The following is a 22052-nucleotide window of genomic DNA, read 5'->3' on the forward strand; positions in this document are numbered from 1 at the left end:
AAGTGGGTTCAACGACATGTCTCTGCTTCCTCAGATTTGGACAAACTCACATTAAGTGACTGAAAGCCGATCTTTCCTCCTGTCCACAGGACTGGCAGTAATTACAATGGCAAATGCATTGTTCACCTTTAGCCAGGACCAAAGCAGGGAACACAGCAAGCTTCGCTGAAAGTCAATCTTGGGAGAGGGAATCCTTGAACAAATTGTAGACATAGACAAGGTATTACTGAGGGTGGTAGATGAGGGGGTGAGGGATGGGGGTGGAGGAGGGAAAGGGTTGACGGAGGGGGAAAGAGGAGGGCCATAGGAAAAGATGAATTTACCCGGCAGTGAATAAAACAGACACAACGCAGGGGCTGATAGTGACTGAAATATCAAAGCCAGTAGTTTGCTGGGTAGGCTGGGAAGTGGCTGCTGCTGCTGTTTGATCCATCACACAGCCGCTTGTTTTTTTACTAAAAGCTTTGGAGAAGCCTCTGGGTGCCAGAGAGACGTGAAGTGAGGTGGAGAATACATCCAATCTCTCTCTGCCTCTCTCTCTGCCTGCGTCTCTCTCTCCTTCTCTGCCTCTCATCTTGTACAAATTGTGAGAACTCCTTTAGGCACAGCGGGATGAGAAAGTATGCATTGCTGGGACAGCATGCGTGAAAGCATTTGCTCTGTCTATGAATGTGTGTCTACCTGTTTTCGCTTATGCTCGGATAAAAGTTTGATCTTCATCTTGCTCACTGTATCACAGACGCATGGGGGCTTCTTTTGAGTGGGAGAAAAAGCAGAAGAAAGTGGAGAAAACGATTTCTCCGTCTTCTCTGTGGCACATCTCTTGTGCTTGGAGGTGAACTGCATCTCACGAGAGAGGAGATCAATAAGCAGAGCCTGCAGCAGAACAGCCCAGCACTGTCAGTCTGGTTGCCACCTGGAAACCCACCAAATGGAAGCATCACCAGAAACAGAGCCATGTCCTCAATCTGTTGGACTGGACTTGTTGACTTACTTTGAAGATTTCTTTGTTTGACAGACTCACCACCAGACAAACTGTGGGTCTTTTCTCTATCCGAACAGCTAGAAATAAACAATCTTTCGACGAAACACACTCAGTAAAAGCTAACCCATTATTGATTTTTCTGTCTCAATCAACTTTAATCACAAGGACACATTGTGCAGAAAAAAGAAAAGAGGCTCTCAACTTGAAGCCTTGAGGGAACTAAGACAGGAATTTGGCAATAGTTTGCAATTGCTTAAATTTTGTAGATTTTACTGCTGATGCTTTAAATCAGTCAGATTTAATGAAACACTTTAACTCCCAGCAGCTCTGTGGGTAGTCTGCGAGATAGTGACTGAGACTGAAATGTCAAAAAGCTTAGAGAATATTTCAGTCTATAAGTAAACACTGAACATGAGCCTGCGCACGTAAACACACACTATAACTAGAATCACTTGAGTTGGTGAAGTCTTACCAGGGTTTTGGACATATGAGCACTCCCTGGGGAGCCTTAGCTTAGGGAAGCTCATCGGGCTGCAGCAGAGAGTAACTCTGTTTCCTTGTCTTTCTCTTCCTCCCTCCATCATTTCCTCCCAGCGGAAACCTCTGAGAGATTAACTACAGATCAGTTGGGAGACAGCACTGCAGAGACAGTGACTCACTAAACAGCAACATAGAGAGAGGCACACTGGATGACATGCACTGTTTGTATGGTTTATAGACAAGATATCACATGATACCACAAATTGGTTTAGGATATACACAGAAAAGAGGCATTGTTGGATTGAGGGAACACACACAATGCCCTGCTGGATATAGGGATCACAAGATGCATTGTTGTATTTAGAGAACATACACATGATGCCTTGTTGGATTTAAGAAACACAAACATGATCACTTGTTGGATTTAGGACACACAAACATGACACTTTGATGGAATTAGGGAACACACATGATGTCTTGTTGAATTTAGGGAACACAAACATGATACCTTGTTGGAATAAGGTAACACATGTTTCTATTCAGATTTAGGGAACATGAATGTCTCTGTAGATTTGGAAAACATGCATGTGTCAAGTTGGATTTAGAGAACACACTTGATGCCTTGTTGGATTTAGAGAACACACTTGATGCCTTGTTGGATTTAGGGAACAAAATATGATGCCTTGTTGGATTTAGGGAACACAAATGATGCCTTGTTGGATTTAGGGAACACAAACATTATGCCTTGTTGAAATAGGTAACACACAGGTTTCTAGTTGGAGTTAGAGAATACAGATATCTTGGTGGATTTAGGGAACATGCAAGTTTTTATTCAGATTTAGGGCACACAAATGTCTCTGTAGATTTGGGACACACATGATTCCTCATTAGATTTAGGGAACACAAACGATGCATTGTTGTATTAAGAGAACATACACATGATGCCTTGTTAGGTTTAGGAAACACAACATGATACCTTGTTGGAACTAGGGAACACACATGACACCTTGATCGAATTAGGGAACACACATGATGCCTTGTTGGAATAAGGTAACACACAGGTTTCTAGTTGGATTTAGAGAACACAAATGTCTTGGTGGATTTAGGGAACATGCATGTTTCTATTTGGATTTAGGGAACACACACCACACACGTGATGTTGGATTTATGGTTTTGATAACACAACTTTAGCAGCCAATTCAATTAGGGAACATATTGAATGACAATGAAATGACTAAGAATATTGTATTTTCAGGTGCACCTGGTGTGGTTGGTACGCTGCTTATCAGTGAAGAAAGCTCAACTGTGCCACACCACATTATCCCAGACAGAGACTACACAGGAACAAAAAGGTATGGTTTCTCTTTGTAGACTGTGTAGAGGGATTCAGACTATGAAAACATTTCAGTACATTTCACATAAGTAAGTTAATAATAAGATTAAATATCACCATACATTGCCAGCAAATGCAGTCAAGCTGCTCAGGCTGCCATGCCTGAGTCACATTGTGGTGATATTGTGCAATTATATTGTGCACCTTGAATTTTTTTCTCCACCAAAATCCAGTACATGTAGAGAAGTGTCACACCAGCCTTTTCTGAAAGGCTACACAAGCGGAGGTTCTGATTCACAGTAGGATCTATCATTCATTCCCTCTGTTCAGCTGGAGGTGAGGTACATTGCCACTTCAGCAGGTTGCCCACCACCCAGCCGATACATATTTAACAAGCTGTCTGCACCAATCTTGAGCTAAGGCTCGTCAAACTTCGTGTGGAAAATGGATTTAGTGTGGTGTGTAGGAAAAGTTAAACAAGCATGAAAAATGGATGAAAGGTTTTGACCATATCCTTCCCTGTATTTGGTATCATTACAGAATGACTTTACTTTGCTCCAGGGCTATAAATCCAGTTCTGTTTAAAATTGTGATTCAATCATTGGAAAAGAAGTGGCAGTTACTCTTAAAAAAATGAGAGTATAACAAAATCAGCTTAGCTTCTACAGACTGGATCCTCTATATTTTATAGGGATTAAACGATGACCCTAAAGTAATGATTTTTAATGGATGCGTGTAGTATTGCAGAAGAAAATCCTTCAGTGTTATACAATCAAGCAAGAGGATAAACACTTTTTCACATTTTCCCAAATGCGTCTGTATCAATTTACAAAAGAAAGCTGCTTAACATAAACCCGCTGTTAGAAACTCCCTCCATCTGTAACGATGAAAATCTACTGTCACACATAATCAGAGATATTACATTTTGGGCCTACATAATTAATCAGCAAGTCGGTGAATAACTTATGATCCAAGTCATAAATTATATTTAACCAAGTCATTACGAGGGGTGAACTCAAGCGACTGCTTTTCTCACATGAAAGTAATACGCCGGGTTGCCTCAGCGTGTCTTCATTTATAATCCAAATTATCCATATATTCGCTCACACTGTCTCGCGGTTTATGCAAATCCTCTTGAGGTACTTTTTAATCATCTCTTCTGTTTTATTACAAGCATCTTGTGTGAGTATACAAAGCGATAAAGGCTGGGATGGAGTGACGTGTGCAGCTGCAGCTCTGTGTGTCTTGCAGCATCTGTTTGCCTTGTACATGATGTCCTGTTGTTACAATTTGCATGAGACCTGTAAATGTGTCTAGTCTTCCATGTAAACGTTTAGGAATTACATTATGTATGAATGCAAATCCAGTTTTGCAAATATTATTTTACAAGCATACACAACACATTCATAATTATGAAAACTTTTATTGAAGACACATCTGTGCCAAATGTATGTGTAATCAAACATGAGCTGATGTAGTGTTATTAAAACAATATGTCCAAACAAGCATGCAAAGGGCACCAGCTCCTCACAATCACAACTGAGTGCAAAGTGAACCTGCAAGGTCACAAAATAAAGACACAAGTAACATATGTCAGGACCAGAGTGTGCACACATGGTCACTGTCGGGGTAACTTGTTATTGATGGCTTATAATGAATATCTAGTGAGAGGAAAAGTTGACCCATAAGGACACAAAACAAAAGAGGGAATCAGGAGCCTTCCTGCAAGAAGGAGCAGCATCTTAAGCATCATGTTCTCTCATTTGCCTGGAGTAGATGCATGCATGACAAGCTCCAAGTCTCTTAACATGCAAATCCAGTCCGTGTCTCTGAGTGTGTTTTATCTCGGGGGCTGCTGTTTGCTAATCAAGAGCCTTGTGAAAGCCAGGGGAGCGTTATAAGAAGCCGAGTATAATACGCCCGCTCACAGCCCCTCTCTCTATTTGAACACACGCTCATTTTACAGCTTTTTAACTTTCAATCTGCCCGTCGTTGATTTTCTATTCTTCCCACTCGTTTGTTATTCAGCAAGCCTCTCAGTTGCTGTTCGAATGTATGCAGCGTATTAACATTTGAGATAATGCATATCAGCTCTGCTCAAAGGGACAGAACACTGTGGCTTTTTTTACTTTGGTGTGGAGGGGGGGTTCGGGTTTTTGTAAAAAAGAAGTTGTACACTCTGCACAGCGTCAGTGATTGGCATCAGGGAACAATGATCTACAATCTGTGACAAGATTAATGTGTGGCTGTAACTAAAAATCCATCCACTGCTTTACAAGGTCCTTGCCACCTTTCTCCATCAAGGAGAAAATGTGGCAGAGAAAAATACATGAGCTGCGTTACCCTTCCCTCAACAAGTACTGTTTTACAACTCATACCTGTGAATTAGTGCCAATGACTTGAGACTTAATTCTTCCAGAGCTTTATTGTACATTGGACCTCATATATAGTGCAGAACATATGCATGTTCCTGTACACACATCTACTCTGAATATACTGTATAAGACTTCTGTATTTACTCTGAGAACAGGTTTATGGTAAGGAGTAACTGAAAATAAAACTAAATGCGTATGTACTGTATCATGTAGTCTTCTTCGGCCAATACCCAAAACCCTTTACTGTAAATCTGAAGCAGCGCTGGTGATAAAAAAAAAATAAAAAAAAAAGTCAGCAGACTCTCTTCAGGTAAATAAAATGAAAAATAAACTCATGATTTCTCATAATGTCCTCTATTAAATGACCGTAGTTCTCCATACGTACTCCAGACCAGGAGGATGGGCTCGTCTGTGCAGATCCCTCATTACACAGACACAGACAGCCTTCACTGCTGCCTGCCGTCAGCCTGTTTATGCTGCCTTCTATGTTTACAATGTCTGTTAACATTGTGCTCATTATACTGCGTAGCTGCAGATATGCGTGGAAAACACACTGAGAGAAGTCTCTTTCTCTCTCTCTCTTTCTCTCTCTCTCTGCGACTCTCTTTCTGTGTCACTCGCTCACGTATTCATGCGTTCTAACAAGCAAGGTCCTGGGTGGGGAAGCCCTCCCCTGTGACAGTTTGCCACATTGTGTCAGCCTGTTGAGTGCCACTGAGGAAACATCACCTCTGCTAATGTGGCATTGTGTGACACAGCCTTGGAGGTTGAAAAATCTGCCTCTTGTGAACAGTTACAGGGTACATTACCACACGGCTGCATGTTGGTGAAACCCTGAGTGAGACCCAAGCGAAAGTGAAAGGAGGTATAGTGGGCTTTGTGTGTGTGTGTGTGTGTGTGTGTGTGTGTGTGTGTGTGTGTGTGTGTCTGTGGGAGATTTGGCGGGGTGGTTGTTTGGGTACTTGGCACGAGTGAACACTGCAGCCTCTGCGGTTTGGTGGCTCGGGTGCTAATTACAGCGTGACCAGTGGGAATACTTTTCTGTCTCTCACAAAGCACCAGAGAAAAGAGACGTTGCATATGAAAAAGAAATCACTCACACCCTGTCGATCTTTGCCTGTCCTCAAGTTATTTACCAAGTTCTGCGCATGCAAACTGGGGTCAGACATGAACAGTGACAGTTACACAGACTATCCCTAACTGCCTCTTTTTTGTGAGACTTGGATACTAATCCCTGAGGGAGTAATTCGACCTCTTTTTTTTTTTGCCTTCCCTCCTTCACTGAGCCACAGGTCACAACGCAGTCTAATCACTGGTGCACCCTGTCATGCAAATCATGCAAAATATGCATTTTGCTTAAAGGAATGCATTGACCTTTTAGCTAATAAGCTTTTTAATTAAGTAAACTTTGTTTGATGAAAAGACATACAATTTCTCATCTGAGTGTTCAGTCTTTAGCGCACCAGTGTTTTCAGGACAAGCAAAACTACACATCAGCAAAGTTATAGAAATGGTTGAAGATCTGGGAATTTGGGGATGCTTGTTATTGCTTTTATTACTCTCATATGTATCTTGACGCTGGAGCCATAAGACAGTTAGCTGAGCATAAAGACTGGAAACAGGAGGAAACAGCTATCCTGGCAATTTCCAAACAAAAAAAATCCATCTACCTGCACCTCTAAAGCTCAAAGATTAACATGTTATGCTATGTTTGTTTTATTTGAAAAACAGAAGTGTGGGGAAAAAAGCCCTAAAATTTGTAGTCTTTAGGGGGGGTTACAGTACGTGCAGGACTACTTCTTGTCTTGTTTCCAGCCTTCCTGGATCCAGTTGTTGAAAAAAAAAATCAGAATGATCCAGATTTGGAAATCTCATGTTTTGCCGTCCAAGATCAGCTAATCCATTTTACTTTTGTGCCATTTTCTTAAAAGCAACAAGGCTTGAATAACCCTGATCCAGATACAAACTTTAAAATATTACCAAATCCAGATAACTGTGGTCTAAATGGGACTACATATCACAATGTAGGCTGCTATTGTAAGAATAACAGGTAGAATAGCCAGTGTGGGTCACAATTGTTTTGCTCGGGAGATTAAAAAAAAATAATAATAAAAAACGGCATGGGGGATGCAAATGTTAGAAACGGAAACGGAAATGAAAGTTAGAATTAAGTAAGGTATTTGTGGTACTATATTTTATGAGAGCTAAGTCTTTTTTTGGCCTGTTCTTGTTTTACTTTGCCTCACTGAAAGCCAGAATATGTAGATTAATATCTACTTTATCTACTTTTTCTCTGCAGCAATTAAACACATCAAGTGCAATATAAGTCAATGTACTTACAGTATATTTGACCAGTTTAGGATTTTTATTGCACTTTGATCCTGAAATTAACCCTGAATCCGTCATTCTGCTGGGATCAGGATAATCCAGATTTTTTGGATCAAAGGTATCCAAATCCTACCAAAAAGTTTTCCTGACACATATTCAAGGTTTGATCTTAAACTTGATTATGTGACCTACCCCAACTTCAGAATCCCTTTTTTCCCCTTAAACAACCAATTTTTAAAGCTTGAGCCAATCCAACATCCAGTCACATTACTTCTTAACAACAAGTTCCCAGCTCCAGTTTCACATTTAGCAGACAGATATGAGATGTTCTCATCTAATTTGGCAAGAGGGTGAATAAGTGAATTTCCAATTGCATTGTATATCTAAAAGGTCAAAGGTCAACTTCACTATGACATCATAATTAACTGAAAAAACACTTTCTGGCCATTTACAAGATCATAACTCAGGAACAGAAGAGGAGACCTTTGGTCAGATACTGAATCGGTGACACTAATCTTGGGTGTCCATCTTGAAACTGTGTTAACTGTATAGATCTTCTGTTCTGCCAGTTTGAAGATGTATGTGAAGCATTCATGTTTTCGAATTTGTAACTTCTTCGCAGCAACATCCATATTTGAAGCAGTATCAGCTGTCATGGCCACATATAAATTTGGACAGACATGACTGTAACCTGTAACTGCAACTTGACTGTTTTGCAGAGGCATACAATTACAAGGCAGAAATTCTAGTTCCAAAAAGATCTGCCATCACTGCTTATTTTCTTTTTATTCCCCTCTAAACCTTAAAAACAACATATGAGAGGATACTACTGGTTAACTGTAGGTGCTGCTAGAGGGGAGTGAGTATAGTCATCACAGTGATAAACTCGTCCTTACTTTATCCTTCCACCAACCGACGGAAATCGAAGCACAGTTCTGGGGGAATATCGACCGCCTTTGGGGTCTTTTATGAAAGCTGTGCTGTCACAACATCTGTTGATGCGATTGCGAGAGGCAGAGAGCATTGTTACTTTAGCATCAGAGAGGGCACCAGACATCAAGGATCAATAAAAACTATTATGGCATTTTGCTCAAAATGTTGAGCAATGCCTGGAACCAAAACAAGGAAAGTGGGAATTCTTGACGGAAGGATCCTCCGAGTGAAAAAAACGGATAGAGGAAAAGAGTGGTAACAGAAACATATCCCCTCATGGCTTACAATAATTCAAGGAAACATCGTTTTTTATGATGACATTTAACGTGACATTTATCCACATCAATCTCTTAACTCAATTTATTTCACTAAAATAGCAGGTCACATTGCTAATTTCGCTCTGAATGATGCCTGTAATAAAAACCCTACTGCCTGTTCAAGGGCTGCCAATAAATTCAGCTCTCTCACCCACACAGCTCTGGGGCCAATCTTTCTGTTTGATTAAACTTTGCTCCCCAGTGGTATGAAATATCCAAAGGCACTTAGATTTACAACCTACTCCGTTAAATTATTGACACCTCACTGCCTTTGCTATCAGTTTCTTGACTAATCCCATGTTGTTACCTCACTTATTTAAGTTGGTGACTTCCATTTGACTTTTGGTGATAAATTGCTCTGCAATGATTCATTGCTACCTGATGGCAACGGCGATGGACATGTTTAGATTTCATACGCAGTATCTGATATGTTCATGCTAAGTCTGCCAGCCTATAAATAATTGTCTGTGTTCAACATGAAACAAACAGCTGTTGTCTTTGAAGCAAAGATATGGAGTGCTGGCTCTGCGATAGATCTAAATAACACAGGCTGTGCAGATAGCATGCAGGGAGGGAAAACAAGAGAGATGAAGAAGGGAAGCAAGAAAGAGACAGTAGGAGAGAAGGGGACAGGAGATGAGGGGAGTGTGTATGGAGGCTGTCAGGCAGGGAGGATGTGTAAGCTCTGTCTGTGGAGTGAGCAGGTTAATTTTTCATGTAGTGGTTTGCAGGGCCCTGCCCAGGCAATCCTATAGCTGGCCACGGTTTCCCGAGAGAGAGCTTGTTGCTCGAGGCCCCCAGGCGGGTTTCTTGTTGAGTCTGCCTGTAAATTGCCACCAAACTAGTGAATTACTCCATGATGTGTCGCAGAGGCAGCCGAAAGCCCTATAGGCATAAAGCCATGGACTTATGTTTTCCCTCACAGTAATTCCTCAGTGACAGCTAGGGCAGCAAATTGAGATGTCTCAGTTAGAATCCAACAACTCCATATTCAAAACAGCTGGCTGCCATTGCTGCTAGAGTTTGTGATGAATTGAATACATGAGCATGCTACTTTTGGTTTAATAAACAATGGCAAGTCATTTTATTTTCGAAAATTTGTCAGGAAAACTGACAAATTGACAATCCTCCCAAGAACAGGACAAAAACTCCACAACCATGCCAGCAGCTCTGTGAGGCTGTTCTCACTCAAAGTGGTGCTTTGAGCTAAATGCTAATGTTGGCATGCTAACCATCTTAGTCTACCATGTCAGCATTTAATTAGCACTAAACTATAGTACAGCTGAGGCTGCTGGGAATGTCACTAGTTTTGTAAGTATTTGGTCACAAACCAAAGTATTGGACAGCTGAAAATTTTGTCCAGATGGTGGCGCTAGATGAAAAGTTAGGGGCTGAAAGCAATATTTCATCCCGAGAAGGATGCCAATGTCTGTGCCAAACTTCATGGCAACGCATCTCATAGCTTTTAATACTCGACGGAGTAGATGGTGCGATATTTCACAGAACAACTGAAAACTTTAACTTGCTGGTGGCGCCAGTGGAAAAGTCAGGGGATCACCAAAGACATTAGGACGTACCCTCTGTTCTCCATGGATATCTGGAGTAAATTTCACAGCAATCCCTTGTTGTTGAACTATTTCAGTTTGGACCAGTGTGGGTGACCCACTGACCGTCTGACTGACATTGCCTCCCTTAAACCGTGTTGGTAGCACAGCTAAAAACATCAGCATCAGTTATTCTAGCAAATGCCCAAAATCACCCTAACCCAAAATAGTGAAGGGGTGGTATAAAGTTTGCACCCAGTGAACTTGTAGGGAATCAGAATCTTACTATTGAACATTCATCAAAGATAAGACCAAAACACACTCTACCAGCCGCAAAAGTTGATGGGCAGCCGAGGAGGGCACTATTATTATTTACATCTGTCACGAGCGCAAGCCTTTTGTCCATGAGTAGATGCATGCTTCCTTCTGTGCAGTGATTTAGTTGGTGGGTGTAGTTTAGTAAAACGTGAAACCGCTCACAGCAAGGTCTGTGGATTATCTTGAGTAACTGTGTCATGATTCCTGGAGAGAGACATTGTTACTGAGTCTCTCAAATGTATTATTATTATTTTTTTTTTTTTTGGCACTGAGCACCACAAGCTGAGTGCCATCTAGTTTCATTATATTCAAGAGAAGCCAGAGCATAGACATCTCTAAGGCCGATATCTCCAACACTCAGCAAATCACAACCAAATCAGTCTAGGCTGATAAAAAAAGCACCACGGGTAAGAGGAAAAAATATATTTTTGATCTGGGGCAGAACTGTCCATTTACCAGTGTTTTAGAGGCCTTACTTTAACCATACATTAACCATACATTATTGTTAAGATCGACGATTTGGAAAACACTTCTATCAGAACATTGAAAAAAAAGCATTAGCACAATAGTCCAATACTGACATTCTTTTTTGACAAAGGATTGCAAGCCAGAGGAGCAGAACAAAAACTGCCAGTTAAACCATTATAATACTTTTAGAAAGCTGAGAGATGGCTTCCACAATTGGTGAATGTGGTCCTAATATACTGACGGCACAAATTATGTTGTGAGACCAACAGAATTTATTTTCTTCACAACAGTGTAGGGATTTGTGTCTTATAGCTGTCTAGTGTTCTAGTGTGAAATCTAGGCTTATTGATTTCCGTGGGGCTATATTCTTTACAAAGGATACGGTGTGTACTTGAGGAGAATCTTCTTTTTTTTTTTTTATCACTTGCTTCAGATCCTTCACCTCTCAATCCCATGTCTACACCACACTGTACACTCTTAAAGCTATCTCAATGGAAAATAACCCTTTAAGCAAGAAGCACTTTGACCCCAACGACATCAAATGAATCCTTATCATGGTGGCAGAGGCAAAGAAAAACAATTCTGCTGCTTACACATCATAAAAGCATGACAGGCTCCCTCCCCTTAGCTTCCAGCACAGCCGGGGCTAAGCGTTTCAAAGAGACTAGTGTTTGAATGACTGCGATGTGGGAGCTCAGAGTCTGTAGCTATGGATTAAGCTCACAGCAAATAGTAGCATGGAAGAAACAGAGGTAATCTCTTCCCTCTCCTCCACGGCCCTCTCACCATACCTGTTCCCCCTTTTTTAATCTCCTTACTGAATTAGTTCTTGCAAAGCTGCTCAAACAGAGAGGGGTTTATTCACAGTGGTTACAGAGGTTAAAGTAACAAGAAAATGATACCGTCTCAGGTTCCCGAAAGGTCCATTTTCTCGAAGACTGATGTGCTACTCACCTGGTTATTGTTCTCCAAAGCAACATACAGGTAGAACACACTCACTGCCAGCCTAAGATTTGCTGTTTGGATGAAAAGTACACGAGGGCCTTGAACTGCAGCCAGTTTTGAGCAGCGACTAAGTATAACATTTTGGTATTTGCGTATAGATTACACAGTGTAACCTGACGCAGCGGTGTATCATAAAAACTTCATCATACTCACTCACTCGGTGCAGTCTCTGGTTTAATCACCTACAGTGCTCAGGATAATTTACCCTGCAGCACACTGTATTTGCATAAAAGTAGTTTCGTTTTGCATTTTGATGCATCGCCTTGCAGTTTCACAGAAGAATTCTCGTCATAAAAGAAAATTCCCACACCTGAACCACCGCACTAACTGCCTAAATATTTCAGTCTGGCTCATGCTGCTTTGCTTTCACTGCTTCCTGTACTGTGAAGATGAAATAATGAGCCAGAGGATTCTTATATGCAATATTTCACACTGGCTGAATATTGTAATTTTTCTTTAGCTCACACACCTTCGTATGAGATCATTACCAGTAAGCCTCTGATATTAAGTGTTCACCATCAGTGCTTCTCCCCACATGTCCCCATCTGACTCTTACTAATGAGAACTGCAAACAGTCACGATGTAGTTCATATGCGTCCTTTCATATTAGTTGGCCAACAGGATGAGCTGCTGACTCAATACTGTAAGCTAAGGTGCTTATTATGAGCATGTACTTGCATCATACAGGGTGTGAATCCACCTCATCTTTATTTCATGTCATACTTTGTCATCTTTTCTGTCATTTTTAATTGTGTTTCTGCGCCATGCTTTAATCCAGAATGCATTCCCCGAGGTTCTGCTACAGTATGCTCTTCCCATTAAGTTACACACAGCTTGGCAGTTTGATGTCTGTTCTCAGATGAAGTAAAAACAATCTTAGTAGGAATTAAACCTGGGATAAAGCTTTCTTTATACAATCTCAGGGCGAGAGAGCAAGTTTCCAGTTAAGCAAAGAATTATGCAAATACTAACCAGACATTTATAAGGGAGGCACCACTTTCTTACACTTGACCTTGAAGTCCAGTTGTGAACAACAGTTGTGTTCTGTACCCAACCACAGTATGCAAGTCTGTGCCCAAGTCCACTTAAAAAGATGATCTCGAGGACAAATAATGTGTATTCCTGTATGGTATACATCAGATGTGAACACCAACTTTACCAAAACACGGAAGTGGACTGCCATTTAATGTGACTACAATGAGATTTTAAATGGGTATGAATTAAATGGGTCTCAATTTAATACTGATGCCTCCATATCAGACGGCAGCCCAGCCCACCACAGACATACCGAGATGACTGGCTTCGCAGCAGCCTTTGACCTGCAGTGGCTCCTCTGATGTCACATAAATGTGTAAAAGTGTACTTGGGTACGGATCATCTGTACTCAAGCACAGTACAAATCAATCATACCTAATAGAAACAAAGAGGACTCTGATTTTATTTCAAAACCAGTCAAAACTGGTGAGGATATGGCTAAATTGCCTGTGAGTGTTGAATTAAGATAGTTAAGTTGATTTCAGCTCCATAATGTTTCTATGTATTTGTTTGCTAAAAGAAAAAGAAAGGAAATTCCCATACATAAAATTCACCTCTGCAGTGCCTTTTCAGGGGTGAATGAGGGGGGATCTTCATTTGCTTTTTGTCAGTGTATTAATGGAATTGTGGATCTTTCAGATTAATTTGAGGAGTTCCCATGGTTTGCATGTTCCACATTGAAACACCTCCTTCTACCACACAGCAAGGAATTGAAAATTGTCCAGATATACTACAGTATGTGCGACAACATCATTCAGAGAGCCTATCGAGCCCTGATCAGGCCTAAGGAAGGGCTTGCTGTTGATCTTAAACAGGTTGGCAGAGCGCAAAGCTTTGCAAAAATAAAGCCAGGGTGAGCGGTTTTCAAGCAAACGATATGTTGCTTAGCCTGTTCACTAACTCGTGTAGCAGGTTAAGATATCCTCAATCGAAAAACTGAAACCATCTGATGTTTGCTTATTTACATTGTGTACACTTAGTAAGAGGTGGAAGTGTGTCATGCAGTGTGGGACTTGCACCGATCTGGTCTTGGTCTTTTATTAGTCTTAACACACTCTGGTCCTGGTCATGACTTGGTCTCAATTTAGGTGGTCTACACTATAACACTGGATGTTACAGTTAATATTTTCTGTGTTAGAGTGTGACAAAGACAAAGGACAGGAGACGTCATAGGGTTTTATCATTTGCAGTAGATATCTTTCCAATTTTTGTAATAAATTGCACTATTTTGGCCACAAAAATTCTTTAGAGCGAATTCACTGTCACATGTAGTATACAGTCTGACTTTAAACTAGTGTTGTGGTCCACACACTTGCAAATTAAGTCAATATAGTTTACATCACAAAACCTCATGGCCACATTAGGACAGTTATTACACAATGATAAAGGCTTGAATAAGCGCTGGTGTAAGTGTAGGTTTGTTATAATACAGCAGGGGCAGTGAAACCTTTAACGGAAATAATTGTTACACAATTCACTGATTATATAATGCCATTGCCCTAATTTCTGCTGATCGAAATCAGATAAATTAAGCTGTGCTGTACTTTGTAGAGGACTCCCTGGAACTCCCAGAGGGACCCCTGGAAGTCCCCACACTGCAGATTGGGAAACACACCAACTCTGCTCCAGGGTTTTTAAAAACGCTGGGCCACGGGGCAGAGTAAGTGTGGCAACCCACATTTCAAATATTTACTGTACACTCATGACATTTTGACGTTCATCCGACAATGAAATGCAACTTTCCTCTTTGAGTTGTCTGCTGGTGAACTCCGAGAGTTGAGAGATGATGTCCAACATGTTCTGAATGGAGAAGCTGTCAAACCCTGATAGGTGTGTGTGTGTGTGTGTGTGTGTGTGTGTGTGTGTGTGTGTGTGTGTGTGCGTGCATGTGTGCCTTGCATTTATTACCAGTGACAGCACAAACAGTCAGTGGGATACGCATGATGTGGCATCAGCTCTAGCAGACAGACAGACTAAAATAGTGCCTAGTGAGACAAAGTGTGCCCAACAGTGAGGGAAAAAGATTTCCCCCCCTTTTTTTTACACCAGCTTCCTTCCTTTGGTAAATTGTAGGCCAGAGGTGGCGGAAATACGTCAGTTATGTGGGTTCTCTGAAGCTTGACTGTGTCTCTTAATTTCGGATGAAGGGAATGAGAGGGGGGGTGCGAGGAGATTTTAATCACTCCTGTCGCTTTAAGGACACTTATCAAAGCCTTCTTATGCGAATAGAAAATACCATGAGCCACTGAGCAACTGAGCAGCCCAGGGACGGACTGGAGTGGATTTATAGGAAACTCAACATTATCTAAACTGGAATAGACCGCTTCATCGCCTCATGGAGTTTGGTTACACACTGGATGGCTGTCTTATTCGGACGGTTCGGGTCATTTAGGAAATATTGCGCATAAGTAGCTCTCGGACTTGGGATCATTTGCCCCTGAAGCGCAGAGAGGAATATGGCTTAAAACTCAACGCGTACGGGATTATTCACTCATCCAGCAGACACAATCGATACGTACTTGTTCGCCAGGCGTTTTGTTTCGGACGGATAGTATCCAAAGCTCTTTATTTGACAGCCTTGGATCATGGATTGGGGTGGTGGAAAACAACAACGGGCAGCGACATGATTTCTCTGCGCTGTCTGCGGTATGCAGCGAGGTTAGGCTTTAACATCGCTTATTATTATTCCGATGCAACAAAAAGTTACAAAGCGGGTGTAGTGCGTGGATTTTAACTATTTGGCCGTTTTGCACCTGCTTTAGCGGATACCGCGTCGACATAGTGCAGATTCGTGACAAAATAACGCGTGGATCCGCGTCGCTTTGCTCCCTCTTTATCGCCTGAGTGGGATACTTGAACATTTGCTATCGTAATGGAGATTGGGGAGGTTTATACTCAAGGTCATTGAGTGTTATAAGGCTATATTTGCGCTGTTATTTACACACACACACACACACACACACACACACACACACACACACACACACACGCAGCGCTATCTTCACGTTATAGCGCAGCCTACAATTGTCAGTCCAGTGTGTGTTACTTGTTATTACACGGTGCAGCGAGCGTTTAGGCGAGCACCTACTGTGGAGTTTATATTTATATTGCTGTTTTGACACCGCAAGCTTTCTCCAACACCATGGATGGGAAATTGAAGCAGGGTCGGAGATGCCGGTCCAAGCGGGAGAGGGTGCGGAGGTTGCGGGAGGCAGGAAGCAGAGACGCCCGCAGCCCCGACCCCAACTCCTCCTGCTCCGACAGGGAGGGACACAGTCCGGGGAGGGACGCCGCCTCCCTGCCCGGTAAAAAGGCGCCGCACCCCGCAGCCGCCGCCAGAGCTCCGCGTCCCCCCCGGCGGAAGAGACGGGAGTCCAGCTCGCAGGAGGAGGATATCATTGATGGATTTGCTATCGCCAGCTTCATCAGCCTGGACCGTCTGGAGGTAAGGTGGAACCAGATCATTACCTGTTTGTGTGTGTGTGTGTGCTGCATTCTCCAACAGTGGAGTGGTTCTCAAAGTGGGGGTCCTCAAGGCCCCCCACTCACTCACCAGCAACATGAAGACTAGTCTAATTTGTCTTTCATTTACTTGAGATGATGCCAATTAGTGACTGGATAAGGATGACTCCTCTAATCATCTGGCAGAGTAGATCAGAGATCCTCAGAGGTTCAGCCCCCTCCTCAAGGTGTCCCTGTCAATCCTTGGTTTGATTCTCATCACACAGGGCTGTTGACAGCTGAACAGTTCAATACTAAACCATAAACAACACAGATGTTCCCATCTGGGCTACCTGTTTCATGGAGTTGAATGTGTGTGTGTGTGTGTTTGGAGTCCCAGACATATAAGTGTTGGACAATCACTGTGGCACACAACTCTGTTTGCAGAATATTACAAGTTCAAGGCTTTGTGAGTGAGATGTTAATCATTGGCAGCATATGGTTTGTTGAGGAAACCAAACAGGTGCTGCTGTGTCAGTAGTGGCTCTGGTTTGGATTGCTTTATACCCTGATTCACTGTGAGTTGTCAGTGCACTCTTGACATTTTGCTCTTTGATAAACTGCCATTCATGTGTTACGGGCCACTACAGCATGTGCTGATAACTGTGTTTCTGTCATTACTGTGTGTGGTATGTGTGATGTCAGAGGAATGATTTCAGGAAGAAAGGAGTCTCTCTTGTGACATCCTCTTATCTCTTTTATCTCATTATGTTCCAAATGACAAATAAAACAGTGTTCCCTGTGGGATATCAGGCTGACTGACAAGACAGGCCTGCGTTCCCATGGCTCATTGTGGGAATGGTTGCACTGCTGTAGCTGAAATATAAATCACTAGCTGTAATAAACATAGCTAACATATTACATGCCCACTGAGGTCTGTATATTTTAAGATGATGACCTCATTTGAAAGCCTGTGGATCATACCACAGGCCACCTCATTTCAATGACAACCTCCCATGAAGGCTTAGCAATGGTATTAATCAGTCATGATTGACTCTTTCCTCCTACATAGTGCTTAGTCAGTATAATGGTTGAATGCAGATTTGCTGCAAAAAAAACTGCATGAAATATAAACCAGTTGTCCACCTGCATACACAGAAGGAGGATCCACTCACCTTGCCACCTCCCCTGTTAACAAGTTTGACCTGTGCGGGTCATCAGTAGTTATTCTGCTATTCCATGTAGCTCGGTCCCTCACGGCACTTAGAGTGGGTGTGAAAGCAGATAGGGGAGGAAAAAGAGGAGGGATGTGTGTGTGTGTGTGTGCATGAACCCTAACCACAAAGAACTATTGTTATCTTGTAATTAATATAAACAGGATAACACACACTACACACAAGTGGAAAAACTACGTAGCTATTATGGATTAAAAAATAGTACACCTCATAAAATCCTATAATGATACCGAAAAACTACGTAGCTTCTATGGATTAAACATATTACACCTCATAAAATCCCATAATGATACCGTACAGAAGGAGATTCCAGAGCATCATAAAGGAGTATAAACTCCCCGTTTAGTACCACAGTGAGGCTACATCAGTGCTTCCCTAAGATGAACTTGTTACATGTTCTCAAATGTGCATGAAATCTGTGTGTCGGGGCCCATTCTCGTTGATTTGTATGAGTGCAGCGCTCTGTGATGTTATATTTGTGAATATTTCTGCCCTCTGTGCTGCGTGGCTGCCACTTCTGACAGCTGCTGACTGTGAAAGACTTTGAGGGTGTCATAGCAGCAAAGTGCTTCTTACTGGCATCTCCTGCCAGCATGCTGGTGTCTCCGCCGCTGTCAATCCAGTGCCTTGCCCTGTTGACTTCTAGGAACATCCTCATGTGTGTGTTGGATACAGTTAGAGGTTATTTTTATTCACGTTTCACATCCGTCCCTGCCACCGTCCTGTTTGTTGCTGCAGAGCAGGCTGCGCTCCTTAAAAGCTTTTTTGTCTGGATGCTTTATCATAATAAACAAGCTCCCTCTTTGTGTTTGAGAGGGAAATTAAGTAAAATAATTATTCAATTTTTGTTTTACACACTCCCGAGCAGTAATAGTTTTCTTACTCAATTGCTAAATCCGTGTTGAATGAACACAGAGAAAGCAGTGTGCTGTACATAGGAGCTTATGTTTCAAGGCTAAGCAAATGAGGCATGATACGGTTCTATGTGAAATGATACTCACATGCCAGCTACTTGTTGGTAATTGGTCTGATTTGCATGCAAATGGACTGCGCTTATTAAATGATGTTGGTGGATTTGGTGCAATTACATGGGGGAATGTGCACAATTTTTGTTGTTGTTGTTTTGCCCCTTAATTTCCCTGCATGTGGGGAATGAAATGAGCATGTTGACTTTATACTTATTCCATATACTGCTGCTGTAAGTGAGAGTTAGAGTGCAATAATCACAGTTGTTTTCAGTTCATAAGTTGCATCACTGTGGATAAAATATATTGTTTGAAATGTGCACCCACTGGAAGCGTCTCATGACTCACACTTTAGCCTATTTCCTGTATGCTTGAGTGGAGCTCATGACCTTCGCTACCTGTGCTAATTGCTCATCAATTATGAGGAGGACACAGCAGCGTTTGGCCAGAGAATAGCCGTGACCTATTGCATCATGCTCGGATAAGCTTGCTCACTCTCGGCGGAGGGAATGTGTGGTCCTCCTGACCTCTTTCAAGTGACTGATAGCCAGCACGGTTGTGTTTATGTTAAGCCTTACAGTCACCACTGTTTCATTAGCATTCTGCCAACATCAATATCCCATCCTCCCTGGGTTCAATGAGCCCACACAGCCAACATACCAATATTTACTCTATCTTGTTTCTTTTAATCTCTGTCTAAGCCCTTTGCTGTTCTCTAAAGCACTCGAGGATGAGCATGTTTTATAAAATCCATCACCTTTGGGTTACGCTGTCACTTGATTGTCCTATTTTTGTCTGTAACTTGTGCACAGCTGCTACTCTCCGAGCATAAGAGCCTGAGGTTATGGGTTCCTCCCAGAGCACTTTGACTCTAAACACAATCAGTAGGTTGTTGTTGTTGATATTCCAGCTCTGTGCTGATAGGATCAAGCTCCCTTGATGAAGGCTTAGACTGTACGGTGGTCTCGCCCGCTCCCGTAACCCGTTTCATTACAGCCGAAAGCAATTTGCAGCCGTGGCCGCATTTGATTATGGCGTGTTTATTTGCTTTGAATCCCCCCGTTTCTCATAGGAAAGCCGCTTACTTACCTGTGCAAATCGACTGTACAAACACAGCTATCCTGCTTTGTCACGGGCACCTTATCGTGATTAGAGAAATGTTAGGGATGATTCAGCGATGAGTCAAAGAGTTTAAGTAGAGTCAGAACGCTATTGTGGGCTCTTGTTAGGAGAAAGGTAAAACCTTGTATGTCCAGTTTGGGAGGTTTTCTTATATTTTTTCTCGGAATAAGAATTCAGATCATCAGTTTCTACTCCTATCATTCCTCTAGAGATTACACTTTAAATTATTTTAAAATAAATGTTAGAATGATTAATACACACAACTTTCTCAAATGCTGAAAAGTCGACCTCCTGGAAATAGAAGGTTTCCACCTGACAGCAGCACTATAAAACAATTACCCGCTGCGGCTTAAACCCTCCAGAAGTCTCCCTGTGGGTATCGAACAAGTGAGCAGATAATAAAATGACACAATTATCCATCTGTCACAGTATTAATAAGATGTTTGATTTGCTCCATTTGCTCTGTGAGTGACGTCGGAGTGGCAAATCCCCTCTCGTTAATCCACAATCCTTCTGTTCATCTGCTTTAACATGAATTTACAGATTTGTTTGGGTTTTTCGTTCCGCGGCATGAGTTTCTAAATTCACTCTAATGGGGATTTAGGTTTAGTTGATTTAGTAATATTACAACGGTGTCAAGGGCAGGAAGCTGAAAGGGCTGGGCATTCAGACAAAAATGGGTTTCATAAATAGAAGCTCTTGATGGGATCTAGAATCTGTCTCTTTGTTTATTCAGTGAAGTTTTGCTAGCTCTTTTTTCTTCATGGCCCTGTTCAACACACTTACACTGATCATCATCTGCCGTTAGCCACTGAGAAGCTCTGCCTAAGCAATATGGTGAAATTAAGTCCCATGCCCTGGGGAAGCTTGACAGTAGTTGTTAGGGAAGCTGTGAGTTGCTGCTTCACTCTCTCCACCCATATTTTCCCAGCTGGTGTGTGGATCTAAGCCAGCAACATTCCAGTTACAAGTATGTGTCTTTCTATTTCATCAAGGGCACGGACCAAGGCCTCCAAGAATTCTGTTGTATTTCTGAGGCTTTTCCCCTAAAATAACCTTGCACCAAACTTGCACCTCTACAGCTCACAGTCCCATCACATTCATTACTGGGCGTCTCACTGCTAGCACTCAGATAGCACCATGTGTGCCTTATTAGCAGTGATTAGTACAGCTAACACTCAGGAGCAATCTTCTGTCAAGTGACGACACTTCATGTCAGAACATTACTTGCCAATGACAATTAATAAACACCCTGGTAGCACCTATGCAAAGATTTCTTGACACCTTCTGAGTTCCTGATGAAATTGATGCTTTCTTCAGATTAACAGGTCAGACAGGATCTTAGGTAGTTTGTAAATCCCATCTTTTCCTTGTGGTCAGCTCTTTGCCTTTCTACACTATCTGATTGCTAGTTGGATAACACAGTGCAAACTGATCCTGACACATGAACCCACAGCAGTCGTTGCTGTAGTAAGATGTCTTGCTTCTATGGTGAGGCAGCAGATTTGTTGCAGGGGTTGCAGCAATCTTGTCTTTTCTCTTTCCCCCGACGGTGATAGTGCTGTGCATCATATGCTGGCGCTGACAAACAACTCCAGCTTTAATTAACAAGGCAACCCCCCGAGGCTCCGCTGCTCATTGGCTGACGCATCCCACGGAGAGAGCTTTCTTAATGCCAGTGGGACGTCCCCCGGCCCCGGCTCTCTCTAACTGTCACACACTGTAGGCGACAGCATGGCTGATAAATGCATGGTCACATTCACAAGCCTTCTCTCTCACTCACACACACTAACACAGGATTGAACCTCCACTGTGCATCTGTCCAAGCCATCAACCAGTGACCTAAATATATCCACCCAAGGAAGGTTCTAGTGTGTTGCGGAAGTGTGTTCATGTGGATCTGAAAGCATGGCAATCACTTTGTCAGCCTCCTCTGTTACTACAGAGCAACACTTGTATTCAGCTATGGAGGATTTATGTGACACAAAATAAAAGACAAGTGGAGAAAATGCTTCAGCTCACAGATTTCCAACAAGTCAAACATTAGAAAGGAGTTAGCGGACAGCTGAGACAACAGATGTAACTGGGCTTCAACAGTTATCTTCATTACTGATTAATTGGCCCATTAATTTCTTGATTGATTTGAAAAAATGCCCATTAGTTCCCAA

General features: G+C 42.2%; 1 protein-coding gene across 11 annotated transcripts in view; it reads left to right on the plus strand.

The window, feature by feature from the left end:
• fbrsl1 (fibrosin-like 1) overlaps positions 1-22052 on the plus strand; it is a 400430-nt gene that overhangs the window by 55028 nt on the left and 323350 nt on the right. For 7 of the 11 annotated variants that reach the window (XM_049577997.1, XM_049577989.1, XM_049577995.1 and 4 more), the window contains exon 1: positions 15249-16566. In XM_049577997.1, the coding sequence (XP_049433954.1) occupies positions 16264-16566 (303 nt within the window). In that variant the 5' untranslated portion in view covers positions 15249-16263. Of the gene's footprint in view, positions 1-2720; positions 2818-15247; positions 16567-22052 lie in introns of those variants that run through there. The other 4 variants (XM_049577999.1, XM_049578000.1, XM_049577994.1 and 1 more) reach the window with 2 other exon arrangements.

Source organism: Epinephelus fuscoguttatus, linkage group LG6 (assembly GCF_011397635.1).
Source record: "Epinephelus fuscoguttatus linkage group LG6, E.fuscoguttatus.final_Chr_v1".
NCBI lineage: Eukaryota > Metazoa > Chordata > Actinopteri > Perciformes > Serranidae > Epinephelus > Epinephelus fuscoguttatus.